Raw genomic sequence first — 14,881 nt, 5'->3', positions numbered from 1 at the left:
TATTAAATTCGATATTGAGATTGAAATCACAAGATAATGATAGCAAATTGATAATAAACCTAAGGTATAAAACAATAACGGACTAAATATCATATGTGATATCAGATGTAAGCCAATATCACATCCAATTTTAAATCTAATGTAGCATATAAATTTGAGAATAATAAAATGAATATTTCAATATTGAACATAATATCAAATTCAATGTTGGTATAAACCTTAAACTTGATGAAAGTTGAACAACATTAAGTTTGTCTCTTAGTAACTAAAATCTCGTAACTAAAAGAACATTAGTTAAGGCATTTATAACTTGATCAATTATACAGAACATCTTGGATGGTCAAAAAAAATTTTAAAACTCTCAAATGGCATGGTAAGTACGTAACCAGCTTATGATGAAGGATCCTACAATTTCAGAGATAGCTACAAGGAGGGAGTGTTGACTCACCATACTCGTACTTGGCAAGAGGAGACCTATGTGAAGCATCACCCTTTGACATGTTACTGTAATTATTAATTTCTTATTATTATAATTATTATCAAACTGTAAAGTATAAAGAGTATTTTTTTTAATCTTATAAAAGACTATATATGAAACTAAAAGAACTATTATCATGTTATAAATTTATAATGGGAATAAAGTTAAAGTTAAAAGAAAATATTATCATATTCATCCATGTGTCAAAGTGCTACAGTACCTAGTAGAGTCCAAATTTTTAAAAAAACTAACAAATTGGACACGTGTTTCGAGATAAATCTCACTCCACATGAACAATGGACACGTACGTGATTCGTGGCAAAGCCCTGGAGCAAGCACAAAACGTTATATATCGATCAACTCCATGAAGGAACCCACGCCGGCCATCTTTTGGAGAAAAGTATGGATAAGACGACAGAGCAGATGAGGAAGACAGCAGAAAGTGAAGAAAAGGGAGGAAAATTGGAAGGTCTGCCAATGGAGACAAGTCCATACACACAGTACTCGGACTTGGAGGATTACAAGCGAAAGGGATATGGAACAGAAGGCCATCTCCAACCAAAGCCCGGTAGAGGTAGCTCCACCGACGCCCCCACAATTTCTGGTGCCTCCGTCTCTTCTCGGTCTGAACTTTCCTCCACTGATGCCAAGAACCGCCACGGGGTCCCTTAGTTTTTCTTGAGTTTGTTTTGTGCGTGTTTGAGAGCCTGGACTACTTGTAAGACGCCCTCCTTGGGTTCAAAGAGAAGCAAGAAATGCGTTTGAAATTAATCTTCTTTTTGTATTATGAATGAATTATCATTTCAAATGGCAACTTTGTGTCTTTGATGTTACTGTGGTTTTGAGTCTGATCCAGAGTAAGGAAACATTCGAAATGGCCCATGACGTGGAACAGACCCACTAGAAAATTATGGCAAAAAGGAGATTGAAAATCAGCCCCAATATGGAAAATTTGAAGTGCAGTTGAACTTGGGAATGTGCATGTAAGACATAAGAACATTATTGATAAAGGTGGGTATGGACCAGGCTAAATCTTTCCCACCCAAAAGGCCCATGTGTTTTTGGGTCCAGGTCAAGCCCAAGTTTTTTATCATATTATATGGTTTGAAAGTTTAATATTTAATACTTCTGCAAAGCTCTTCTACAACTAGATTTCAAATTAAAGTTGACCGTTTTTGTATGATATATAGGTTTGGTGGTATAATTGGGCCTGGAAACAACGCTGAAATGAAATAAAATAATAGCCATCCTTTCCCTGCCTGATGGGCAAAGGCAAAAATGGACAGTTAAGATGAGACTCCCCCTCTAGTCACATTCTCTCCCTTCACGAGTCACAGAACGCCCATGACTAAACATCCAAAAGCTCGACACTCTCAAACACAGAGCCACACAATTTCCCTTCTAAGGATCAAGCCCACCGACCCAAGATCTACACATAAGTATTATATAAAACCCCAACCGACCCCTCTTCTCTCCGATATCCAGTCCACGTCCTGATAGAGCAGAGAATTAATACGTTCAGTTCCCTCCCTGCTGATTCATGTAATGCAATATGCCCAACAAAAGGTCCCAATTCAGCTGCTCACCAAATTTTCTGTTTTGATCCCAAAAAGAATTAAAAGAAGGAAAAACTGTGTCCCCACTCAAATAATTTGAAAGCGAGAGTGGAGATGTACTCGCTCGGGTAATGGCCGGCCAGGCAGCTACAGTTTTCTTTACTGCCAAAGAAGAAAATAAAAAGGGGAATTTGGGTCGCCTGCACTGACTATCTCTATTTCTACTATTATTTTTTCTGGTGCTTTTGGAGAGTGGCTTTACTTCTTTAAATTCCACTTGTCTCTCATTCAAATATTTTCTTGTCTCTAAAAGTTTCAGTCTCTTTGTTCCTTACTTCTTATTGCATCAACAGTTTTTTTTAAAGCAGAACTGGAGAATCTACCATTGAAGATGGCGATAAACAATAATGATGAAAAATGGGAGGAGTTTGACTCTGATGAGGAAGAGGATGAAGCATTGTCGTTCTGTGATCTTCCGAACGATTTAATATGTAAAGAGGATAATTCGGGTAAAGAAGAAAATCCTCAAGTGGTGGGAACCGGGGAAGATTTCGATTTTGGGTCGTGGAATAGGTCTCTTTTGGCAGAATCAGATATGTGTGCGGCAGATGAAGTGTTCTTTCAAGGCCAAATTCTGCCATTACGTCTTTCAGTCAGTTCCGATAGCGGCCTTGCTGGCTACCGCAACGATAGCAGGAAATCAAGCCGGTGTGTCTCGAGGTCTGAGTCCATGGATCGTGGTTCTTGGGGTGGATTTACAAGCGTGAGCAGCAGGAGCAGCAGCAGCAGAAGTCACAATTCATCAATTAGCAGCACCTCCACCGCAACCACACACAGGTCAAGAGTGCGAAATCATTTCCACGCCCACCCAAGCCCCAAGCCCCAGATCAAGATTTTCAACACTCGGCAAGGAAATATCGGCAGCCGGGGCCGCAACTCGACGATGTGGGACCTCTTCCGGCCGGGTTTGGTACGGACACCGGAGATTGAATTGCAAGACCTCAAAGTCCGCTCTACTAACAAGGGTTTTGACAGCCGCAATAGCAGCAGAAGCAGTAGTTTCAACAGCACGGCTAACAACACAGCAAAGAGCAATCATGGTTTCAACGCAGAAAAGCGAAGAAGTCATAGATTTTCCATCAAGAAGAGAGAATTTCTAAGTGGATGTAAGTGTTCGATCAGTGCAGTTGATCCAGTTCCTTCGAGGATTGTCGTCATTAAAACCAGCAGCAATGGGGGAGACAGCAACCCCAATGAACATCCATCACAGAAACAGCGCCAACACGTGAAGAAGAAGAACATGCATCGCACCTTTGAATGGTTAAAGGAGCTTTCGCATGCAGCTGCTCCTGACGAAGCCTAGATTCAAAAACACCACGCCACAACCTTTTTTTTTTTTCATTTTTTGATTTTTCCTTCATTATCCAGTATGTTCTTGTTATCTGCCTCTAAATTTTCCCTCATGTTTTTAAAATTATTCAATTATAATATCCAAGTGGTTGGCTCTGTTCTCAAGAACTGTTGTCTTTCCTTGAGACATTGATGTGGTCACTGCTGGTTGTGGTAGCTTTTTCCTCTTTTCATGCGCATAAAGAAAAAAAAAAATTATAATTAACAACACAAGAACCCTAGCCGTGATGCGTGGGCATGATGATCAAAAATTGGAGGTGACGGTGATGTGCGGTGGTGGTGGAGACGGAGGAGGAGGAGGAGGTGGTGCTGGTGGTGGTGTGGTGGTCATGATTAAAGTGTGAAGTTTGATGCTTTTTTAGTGTGGGGCGTGTGAAAATGGCGTTTCGTGACTGCCACAAAAGCACGAGAGAGACAGAGAGGGAGGTGGCCAAAGCTGGCAAGAGAGACAGAGACTTGCGAAAACAAAGTAGTGGGAGAATTGGGAAAAGGTAGTTGAAGAAATGACTTGCCCTTAGAAAATTAATAAAAAAGGCTATATAATAATTGTAAGCGTTCCATGAGAAAGAAATCTGAATCATTCTTTTCATGCTCACTTTTGGATGTTTCTCTGTCCCCTCTGCCCTTTACATAAATGTAACCTCTGTGGACAGGTTCCAGAGAAATGTTCATATCCTCTTTTCCATTTATGTATTTATTTATTTATTAATATTATTTAAAAAAACATAAACTTGATATATTTACCTAAAAATCCTAAAATAAAATCCATCCTCTTTTTTACTTTAAAATTATAAAAATATAAAATCTCTTATGTCGACTGAGACTTCTGATTCTCCACTTTCTACACTATAGACTTTTCTGCCAAGTGCTACTATTAAGCGTTTACCATTCGAAAGCTGGTTCTCATTATCTTCAAGCCAAGTTGGCTTTTTAAAATTTATTTATCATAAAAAATCAGGTATGGTTTAATGAAACAAAAGTCGGTGGAAAACTCACGTGGCGATGTGGTCCTAGGCCGACCAAAGTTTATCTCGTAAGTGGGTCCGAGGAAGCAGTGGTGGGCCTGAGGTGGTTCAAACTAGAAACCTTATGATACCAGGCCAGGCCAGGCCCGGCCCGGCCCATAGATCGAATATGCTTGAAATTTTTGTGAGGCCCAAATATAGTGGTAGAGGGGGAAAATTTGCAGTGAATTTGTTGGAAAATATCAGAGAGGGGTGTGGACTTTGGAGTGCGGAGGGCAATGATATGAATCCACTAGGGACAAAGTGCGCGGAAGTTGAAGTAGTCAGATTCCTCATTTCGATCTTCTCTAGATTCATATCTAGTCCTGTGATTCGGCAAAGGGACCCATCGTGCAAACCAAGTTTTGTCCAAACAGTGAGTCAACTCGATAGGATTTTCTAATAATAAAGTAAACAAATTTAATATTTCTGTCTGAAACAGGCAGATTCCGGAGATATCCGTCCGAAGTTTTAATTTTTAAGTATTCATTATTTTGGTATCCAACAGAATCGCTAATTAAAAGAGAAAAAAATTACAACTTTGGATTCCTCTTTTGTGCCTGATCTATTTTACGAAAGTCCAAAGCTCACAATTTGGATTTCTCATACTAGTAAAAAAAAAAAAAATTTTTAAAAACGAGATTTCAATATATTTTGACTATTAATATAATTCCAATGGTAACAAAGTGTATTAATACTCAATAATTTATTAATAAAAAAATATTATAAAGGTAAAACTTTTAAAAAATAAACCTCTCAATTACATTCATATTCCTTAAAAATAAAATCTTAAAATATAAAAGAGTTAAATACATCATGAAGACGAATATGTGATTCATCGTATAAAATAAATAAAATAAAAAATTAATGTCCCTTGAATCCCGTGAGCTATTCAGAGAGTCTAATCCTTTTAAGTCATTAAGAAGTTTAATCCCCAACATCTCAAGCGAAAATGTAATAAAATTAAATCAAACTTCCTAATCTAACAATTATTTTATAAGTTCATCTTATTTAAACAACTTCAGATGTACCTTAAGAGATTTTCCTTAAAAAATATTATGCAACAAGACAAAAAAAATGTGCAACACAAATAACTAAAAAAATATATGATTGCAATATTTAGCAGCCTTCCAACCGACCCACATGAGTTTCACACCATCAACGACAATTGGAAGCAAATGTTATGGTGGAAAGTCCCCATCTCCAACGATTCCAATCAAAATGCTACAATGAAAAGTCCAAAAGTTTTGAGCCGTATCCATACAAAACATAACTTGTTGAAATGGATCTTCTCATTTTCTAAAATTAATTATACCACTTCAAAATTTGTCACCCTTTTATCTTTGCCTTTTTGAAAAAAATAAAATAAAATAAAAATCTACTAGTGAATTGGACTTGTGTGTTTCCTCGTAACAAATAGGTAAAAGCAACAAGGGAAAGTGGTAAAAAATGAGGTCACCCTCCACCTTCCAAGCAAGAGCCATTTTTTCAACAGTAGGGTGACCTAACTTCCAACATTGAGTGATACGTCCAAATTTGGTTTAAAATTTATTTGATTATCCAACGAGAAATCATCCCCTGATCCATGACCCATCACTTTATACAACACCCTACATTGAAAGCTCTTAGAGATGTACAGTTATTTGACGTTTTCCTACCTTCCAAACACCCATTAACGAGAAGAATCTTGGGGGACACCATGAGCCAATGACTCAGAAGTCAGAACCTACCCCATCAATTCAATGGGTTTTTTCCGATACATCAAATTTGGTTTCTTGGGTTGAATATAATAATGGACTGTGGCCATGGACGAGAATAAGTATAAGCAACATCGCCATCGTGTCCCCGGGAAAATCGATGAATCCTTATCAAAGGAGGAAGGAAAATTTAAAAGAGAGTAGGGGCTCACCATGGTTTTCAAGGACAAGTTTTTTGAACCCATGTTAGTAGTCCAAGAAAAGAAAAGGCTAACCTTCTTTCTTGTAAGCTTGGCCATTTAGATAAAACTTGAAAATCTTAACCAAATTGGTGAGATCCACGTATTAAAGAGATTTAGACATCTCATCTTAATGCAGGTATGATTCATCAAAGTAAGATGTGTTTCAATTCAATTATTTTTATTTTCATAAAAAAAAATATATTAGGAATATTTTTTTATAAAATAATATAATATCGTAGTTTTTTTTTAATTTTATATATGTTTGACTAATTTTGTCAAAAACTTTTATAATTTTTTTTAAAATTAATATAAAATTTTAAAAAATATTGTTTTTTTTTAAATAAAAATCATATTTTTACTTAAAAAAAAAATACATATTTAATGAATTTTTTTCAAATCAATTCTATCATTTAAAAATTAGAATTTTAATTTCAACTGCTAACTTTTGGATAAAACAAAAAATAAGAAGTCATTCATATCATAATTTAGATGGTGTTTATCTTTTTATTGAATAAAAAAGTTAAAATATTTAACTTTTTTATTTAATTAAAAATAATTTATTAATATCAATAATTATAATTAAATTAAAATTATTGATAATGACTTTATTTTTATTAATAGATTACTTAAAATCAAAATTCTTAACTTTTTTATTCAATTCAAAAATAAATTGAAGTCAAAAAATGCTAAAATTTGCGCAACTGAAAAAACAATAAAACTAGAAAATGTAAAGTCAAAAGAAAAAGAATTTCGCAAGGAGGCGAATTTCAACGGTGGGTGAGCTTAAATGATAAATATCAAGACCTTCCCAAAGTTTATCCGTAACGCACTCATTAAATTTTATAAGGACAAACATGAGCCACCTAACAAAATCGAGGAGGATTTGGTGGGGCAAATTTTAAAATTGCTTTGCTTTGGTTTCTAAACTGGATGGGGTGGCAAATTAAATTCAAACTCAATTTGAATTCAACACCAATCTTGTTAGAACTCGAATTTGCCATCTCCACCAACCCATGGACCAAAGTGATGAATCAAAGGGGCCATTTTATTTGAAGTATTTGACTTATTATTAGAGAATCGCATGAAAAGTTGGCATGCCCAACACAGATGAGGTTAAGATATCATCTGACAAGGCAATGGGTGAGCTTCTCCCTCCACGTCACGGCTACATCCAAAAGCATTTGGTCGTGACCGTACGGTTGTTCTAGTAGCTTCTTTGGACGGTCCAGATTCGGTTATTTCAGGCCTCCTTGAAAATGCAAATCAGATTTCCGTGGCTAAGGTTGGCCTCCAGGGTCGGGCGTGAATGTGATAATTTTGAGTGGGCTTCCATTTTGGCTTTGTTTGGATGTCGGAATTCGAGAGGGAGAAAATAAAGTGAAAATTTCAAGAAGGAAATATTGGTGCAAGTTGTAACTGAGTTTTCAATCTTTGCAAGGTTATGATATAAATGGTAACGTGGCAAAATTTTAAGAACCATTCGAAGACGCTAAGCGAGAAGTGGCTAGACAGAATTCCCACACCAAATTTTCCAGGAAAATCGCTTTCCGCCTCCTCCAAAAATTCCCACTCATTCTCTCTCTGTTTTCCAAACGCGGCATTCCCACGTTTCTCACTCCATTTTTTTTTTCCAATTTTTAATGTATTTTCAAATTAAAAAGTCGTTTACCACCACACTCACGTCTTCTTTCTTAATTCACACCGGTCCAAACTGTACCAAACTTCTTGGCACCAGAATTCCAGAGAGAGAAAGAGCAATTTCCAGAGAGAGAAGATGAGAGAGATGTTGGAGTCGTGTTGCAGACCATTGGAGAGGTGTTTCAAGGCAGGTGGTGGAGATGAGCTTCTATGGCACATGGATTTGAAGCCACATGCATCTGGGGACTATTCGATTGCAGTAGTGCAAGCCAACTCGTCGCTGGAAGACCAAAGCCAGATCTTCACTTCCCCTTCAGCCACATACATCGGTGTCTACGACGGCCACGGCGGTCCTGAAGCCTCTCGCTTTATTACCAACCACATCTTCCCTTTTCTACATAGTTAGTAACCCCATCTAAACCCTCTCTGTACTCCGTTTGTTTGGTTCCTGAGGAAATGTTGGAAAAAGGATGAAAATGAATTTTGAGAGTTTGGTTCTTTAGTATTGGGACCCGGGTAAGATAAATACCTGTACTTAACTGCGCCGGGTTAGTTGAGGAGACAAGACGAGACATCAGATTCAAAATTTTCTCAGCAATCAAACGGAGCTTAATTTTCGTTTTCTTTCCCGCTTGTCAGTATTGGTTATTCATGAAAATAATCTTTTTTCTTCAATTTTGTTCTTTATTTTCTCAGAGTTCTCGTCTGAACAAGGGGGGTTATCTGCGGAAGTGATAAAAAAGGCGTTTAATGCCACTGAAGAGGAATTCTTGCATTTAGTGAAGCAGTCATGGCTAGCTAGGCCCCAGATTGCATCTGTGGGTTCGTGCTGTCTGGTTGGGGCAATTTCGAATGATGTATTGTATGTAGCAAATCTCGGGGACTCAAGGGCAGTCCTTGGCCGGAAAGTCACAGGAGGGAGGATGAATAGCAGTCAGATGGTGGTGGCGGAGCGATTATCAACTGATCATAATGTTGGAGTTGAGGAGGTGAGGAAGGAGGTGGCAGCCCTTCACCCTGATGATGCCCACATTGTGGTGTATACTCGAGGAGTTTGGCGCATTAGGGGCATTATTCAGGTATTAATTATGGCCTTTTCTTTCACCTTGTAATTGTATTTTTGATGTGATTTAAAATTTGGGTATAACATAATATATGTGCATATTGCTGTGATTAATTTAACATAGTACAAGTAATTATTTGAGATTGAGATGTAAGTTATCTGCTTTATGATATCTCGGTCGATTATGTGTTGTTTGATGGATTTGTGGCTTTAAGGCAGTCTTCTTTCCCATTATGTGCTATGTGGGACTTGTTTACTAGAGATTTGCAATTGGTTTTTGGGGTTGAGCGCTTGCTTCTTCTTTGGATAGTGAACTTGCATTTGGCTTCACTTTACTCTTCTTTGGATAGTGAATCTTCATCTGGGTTTATTTTGTTTGATACATCATTGATTTAATCTAGGTATTATGAACTTGAAATTCTGATGAAGTATGAATAGTCGTCAATGTGCTTTTTAAGGCCCTTGTTGTATGGTTGTACTATTCATGGTGAATATTTCCCCCTCCTTTGGATTAGGCATTTAGCCTTCATTTGATTTGAATTTTATCCTATCAGGAATGACAGCTTCAATTCTCTTTGCTCGTATAAGAAGTTCAAACTCCTGGATGTAGTGATTTGTAATTTTGAATTCCTTTCGGTGAAAGTATCCTCTTTTATCTTATTTGTCCTTCTCTGTCTGAAAGGTAGAGCCTTGCAGTATATTTTTGCCATATTTTGTCGTTTTCTCATCTTTTATCACCACAAATTTCTTTCCATGGTTGATATGAGTGTGAGGAAGAATGCTTTTCTCACAATCTTACTTTTAACATAAAGTTGATTGAGAATTTATTCTCAAAAAGTACACATGTGATCTAAAAATAAATGACTCCAAAAGGATTTTCTAAGCAATTCTTTTGAGAAGGATTTGGTGGATATGGTAAATTAAGATGTTGAAGGTCATCCCTTTTATTCTGGCGGATAGGAATAAGCATAAAGGCAATTCTGTCTTGTTTATTAACATAAGCCCTTCACCTTCTCTTTTATTACTTTTGTGTCTTTAGGCTTAATAAAAATCCTTATATTCCTCCTCTATCTTAAACTTTCTGTTTTATTTGGCTTTGTTTGGGTCTTACCTTCTAGGGTCGGGTAGAAGACTCTAAGTTGGTATGACTCTTTTGTTGGAAGAGACAAGAAGGTTTGGAGAACTGCCTTTTTGTATATTTTTGGGCAATTTGGAAGGAAAGGAATTAAAGAGAGTTTGAAAATGAAGAGCAGCTGGTCCAATCCTTGAAGTGCTCTTTCCTTAGAAGTTTGGTGTTATGGGTTAGGATGTAGATAGTAGACGGATCAATGTCTTTAACTAATTTTGCAGATTGGGTGGGATCGGGATAAGGGAGTAGTTTTTTATGTTCTATTTCTGACAAAGCCTTTTGGTATCCATTGTATGCTTCTTGTGTACCTTGGCGTATAGTTTTTTATTGTTATCAACATGTTCATTTTGCTTACTTATCAAAAAAAAAAAAAAACTTCATCAGTCAAATCTGAGTTTCTGATCCTTGTATAAATCACATTTATGCTCTTTGGCCACTCCTCCATGCAGCTAAAATATTAGTTTGACAAGGCATGACTTGCAAAATGTGTAGGCAATGTGCAAAAGCACCCCTATATGACCATATGTATCATTATCCTTTTTGTTTTGATGGTCATAGATGAGATATGTTCCTAAATACCAATGTCTATCTTTACTTTGATTATGCAAGTTGGTCCTTTTATAAGTTCCGTGGCTGTATTAAAAGCTTGCATGACTACGATGACTTAAACTTCTGGACCATCTTGTAAACTTTAAGGTGTTAGTATCACATGGTACTTGATATACAGTGCAACTTTCTATAACTGCCATAGTTAATGGAATTTTCCTTATTGCTGCTACTTCGTTTATTTCTATTGAAATTTATATTCATATCTAAGTGCATGTGGAGAAGACCTGGGCTTCCCTTAACGGTCTTTTTTTTATATGTATATATATAGGTCTCAAGATCAATAGGAGATTTCTATCTAAAGAAACCCGAATTGAGTAGAGATCCTCTTTTTCAACAATTTGGATCACCTATTCCTTTGAAAAGACCGGTAATGACAGCAGAACCCTCGATAGTAATTAGAAATTTAAAGCCGCACGACTTGTTCTTGATATTTGCATCAGATGGCCTTTGGGAGCAGTTGAGTGATGAAGCAGCTGTTGAAATCGTCTTAAAAAATCCAAGAATTGTAAGGCACTACCTAGTTAATCACTTTTTCTTGCTTTCATATCTTCATCTTCATGATGTCGATCCATATTTCTAGGTTGTTTAATAGCTGGTAAACTCTTTTACAGGGAATAGCAAAACGACTAGTGAGAGCTGCCCTTCAGGAAGCAGCAAGGAAAAGAGAAATGAGATATGACGACATAAGAAGAATTGAAAAAGGGGTGAGGCGCCATTTCCATGATGACATCACTGTAATTGTGATGTACCTTGATCACGCACAAGGCTCTCCAAATGGGAGACTCAAGGATCATGGCATTGTTGACTGCACCAGTGCCCCAGCTGACATCTTCTCTCTTAATTCAGATGAAACCCACAACCGATTTCCCATTGTTCACTAGCAAATCTACTTGCATACAGGTATATGTACCCTCTTGTAAATAAATATAATAAAATACCATATAGATAGGTGTGCCAAAACCAAGGGACACAATGGGCCTTCAAAACAATAATCACAGGGGGGTGTGTTGTATTTGTACATAATCTGGTGAATAATGGGGTTGATACATTGATCCCATCTTTGATTTTGACTACTTTTTTTTCTATTTTTCCTCCTTTGTTTTGGGGAGTGTTTTTGGAAGAATTTTTTTTGTTATTTGTATGACATTTTGAGGAAAATATATATAGCTTGAACACAGTGAATTGCAATTGTTTTCTCCTCCTATAAGGTATATGCCAAATGAACTCATACAACTCTATTTAAATCATAAGTGAATGATTGCTCGTTTCGGGAGAATAGCACTGCCCGCCACAGGATTAGGGTGAGGTGACTGCTAAGTCGTGGACCTGGGCCAGGGCCAAGGTGCTCTATAAATGAAAGACCAAGCTGGTCCGGCCTGTCTCATCAACTCTAGCCGGGACCGTAGGATTGGATTCGCCTTTCTTTGGCCCGTTTTCCTCTGGCCCACCCAATTTTCTTGGTACCGCGACCAAATCTCTGATCTTGTCGAGCCTTCAAAATCTGTAGTCAACCCTTATCCTATACTAATGATACATTAGAAAATAAATAAATAAACAAAATATTTTATATAATCTATTTAATATTTATATTTCCTTTTTCTTGTATTTTACTTAAAATCTCAAAATCACTCTACAATTTAAAAATAAATCACACAAAAATGATATTTTCATCTTAAAGAAAATTAAAAATTGCAAAAGTTTTAAGAAATTTAGCATCAATATCAGACTTTTGCAACGATTTTTTTTTCCGCAGCAGATGTGTCGTGTTGTGCGTTATGTGGCGCCAACATCTAATGTTGAAGATACGGTTAGCGTAACAAATTAGAACTAGATCTTCTGTTGGAAGTTGGAACACCATGATGGATTGAAGTGAAAAATCTGTGCCTTTTTCAATCCTCAATACCCCCTAACCCTACGAATCTCCTTTCACCATAAGATGTCCATTCACATCAAGATCTCATGAGAGGCCCTCATAGAAATATCAAAAGTTTCACCACTTCGCCAAGAAACAAAAGGTACGTAGTATCTGAAACATACAACCCCAACTCCAGGACTCCACCCCATCTTCCAAAGGATTGTCCAAAAATATGATTAAGGACATGAGAGAGTAGGGTCCACCGTCCACCGTCCACCTTTGTATTTGCTTCTGTCCCTTGTCTAGTGTCAGTTCATGGGGAGCAGTGTGCCACAATCTAAAGTCTCCATATGCGGTGTGTCCCTAGTCCTACTCCTTACTGTGGTCTGTGCTCTTCCACGACTAGGTTCAAGAAAAATGGCGCGTCACAAAGAATCAGAGTGAGTGGTGTCTGAGCATGTATGCCTGGAGGCCAATGCCACTGCGCCCATGTGCACATTGTGCGGCTGCCTCCCGCTCTATTTCTTTTGCACCCCGCACCCACTAAAGTCACCTGTTATTGTTTCGGGTATAAGCGCTAGTAGTGTGAGCTTCCATTTATGTGCCAGCAGCCTATTAGTTGAAACTTGAAAGCAAGAATACCACGTCAATTTAGAGGTTGAGGTGAAATGTATACATAACCTTATTCCTGTCAGTCCTATCATCACCTCTAATTCATATAAGAGACTAGTTATGTTCAAAATTAACTATTCAACCTGTCTAATCCATTTTAATTAATCTTGTCAAAATCATGCGTTTATAACCCATCTCGTTAACTTATAAATTAATAAAATTTATATATTTTAAAATTATTAAATTAGAAATACTTTTTAAATTAAAAATAAACAAATACCGATACATTGTATGACATTATTTAAAATTATAAATAAATAAAATTTTTATTTTTATTTTTTTTAATTTAAATACTTGTGTCACAAAAGATAATATAGTCGTACACCCAGTATCTTCGCCATCTTCGCCCGAGCTTTGACCCAAAATAGTGTGTTTTAAAAAAAAATTCCAAAAAATAAAGTTGTTTTGAAAATAATGCCCGATCTAATGTGTTTGTGCCACATAAGTTGCCATGTCATAAAACCGTAGTTGGTGACTACGGTTTTATTTTTCTAAAGTGGTTAGAAACAGTAGTTACGAACTACGATTTTAACTTTAAGTTTAAAGCCGTAGTTGGTGACTACGGTTTTAACTTTTTTTAAAAATGGTCAAAGCCGTAGTCACCAACTACGGTTTTAACTTTATATATATTTATATATAACTTTAACTTTTTTAATAAAAATATTATATTATTTTGATTTTAAATATACTTATTTCATTATTTTAAAAATAATAATATACAAAATTAAATAATTGATATTTTTAATTTGATATAAATCTATATATTTTTAAATTTTATTAAAAAAAATATGCAATATATTTAATATAAATATAATTAATTAATTAAAATAAAATATAATAAATTATATTTATTTAAAATAAATAAATTATAAATGCTTATTTAGAAAAATAAAAAAGTAATATAAATTATTATATTAATTAATAATTTTTTATATATTATATATAAGTGGTATATAATACCTCTCTCTCTCTCTCTCTCTCAGACACACACACACACACATATATATATATATATATATATATATATATATAAAAGTTTAATTTAAGTTTAAAATTTATCACATTTTCATTTAAATATAAAAATAAATTTTATTAAAACAATTGACACTATATTTAATATAAATATAATTATTTAATTAAAATTAAATATAAATAAAATATAATAAATTATGTTTATTTAAAATAAATAAATTATAAATGCCTATTTGGAAAAAAAATAATATAAATTATTATATTAATTAATAATTTTTTTATATATTATATGTAAATAGTATATAATATCACACACACACATATATATATATATATATATATATATATATATATATATATATATAAAAGTTTAATTTAAGTTTAAAATTTAGCATATTTATTTAAATATACAAATAAATTATTATCATATCTTATAATATTATGAACTTAAATTAAAATATGATAAATTTTAAACTTAATTGAACTTATATACATGTGACATTATATACCACTTACATATAGTATATAAAAAATTATTAATTAATATAATAATTTA

The 14,881-nt window shown here is 35.2% G+C and overlaps 3 protein-coding genes across 3 annotated transcripts; all 3 read left to right on the top strand.

Moving 5' to 3' along the window:
• The first annotated feature begins 845 nt into the window (after nt 1-845).
• LOC117917441 lies at nt 846-1,311 on the top strand. Its single transcript, XM_034833727.1, has one exon. It carries the CDS (start codon nt 881-883, stop codon nt 1,148-1,150), a length of 270 nt encoding a protein of 89 aa, XP_034689618.1. The 5' UTR covers nt 846-880; the 3' UTR covers nt 1,151-1,311.
• A 424-nt stretch (nt 1,312-1,735) lies between these two features.
• LOC117917440 lies at nt 1,736-3,552 on the top strand. Its single transcript, XM_034833726.1, has one exon. The coding sequence runs from the start codon at nt 2,426-2,428 to the stop codon at nt 3,395-3,397; it is 972 nt and encodes a 323-aa protein (XP_034689617.1). The 5' UTR covers nt 1,736-2,425; the 3' UTR covers nt 3,398-3,552.
• Nucleotides 3,553-7,686: 4,134 nt separating this feature from the next.
• LOC117919058 (probable protein phosphatase 2C 63) lies at nt 7,687-12,015 on the top strand. Its single transcript, XM_034836099.1, has 4 exons — nt 7,687-8,426; nt 8,722-9,104; nt 11,095-11,331; nt 11,438-12,015. The coding sequence occupies exons 1-4, from the start codon at nt 8,162-8,164 to the stop codon at nt 11,705-11,707; spliced, it is 1,155 nt and encodes a 384-aa protein (XP_034691990.1). The 5' UTR covers nt 7,687-8,161; the 3' UTR covers nt 11,708-12,015.
• Nucleotides 12,016-14,881: the final 2,866 nt, after the last annotated feature.

This window comes from Vitis riparia, chromosome 7 (genome assembly GCF_004353265.1).
Source record: "Vitis riparia cultivar Riparia Gloire de Montpellier isolate 1030 chromosome 7, EGFV_Vit.rip_1.0, whole genome shotgun sequence".
Taxonomy (NCBI): Eukaryota; Viridiplantae; Streptophyta; class Magnoliopsida; order Vitales; family Vitaceae; genus Vitis; species Vitis riparia.
This window is presented reverse-complemented; position numbering and strand designations above follow the sequence as displayed.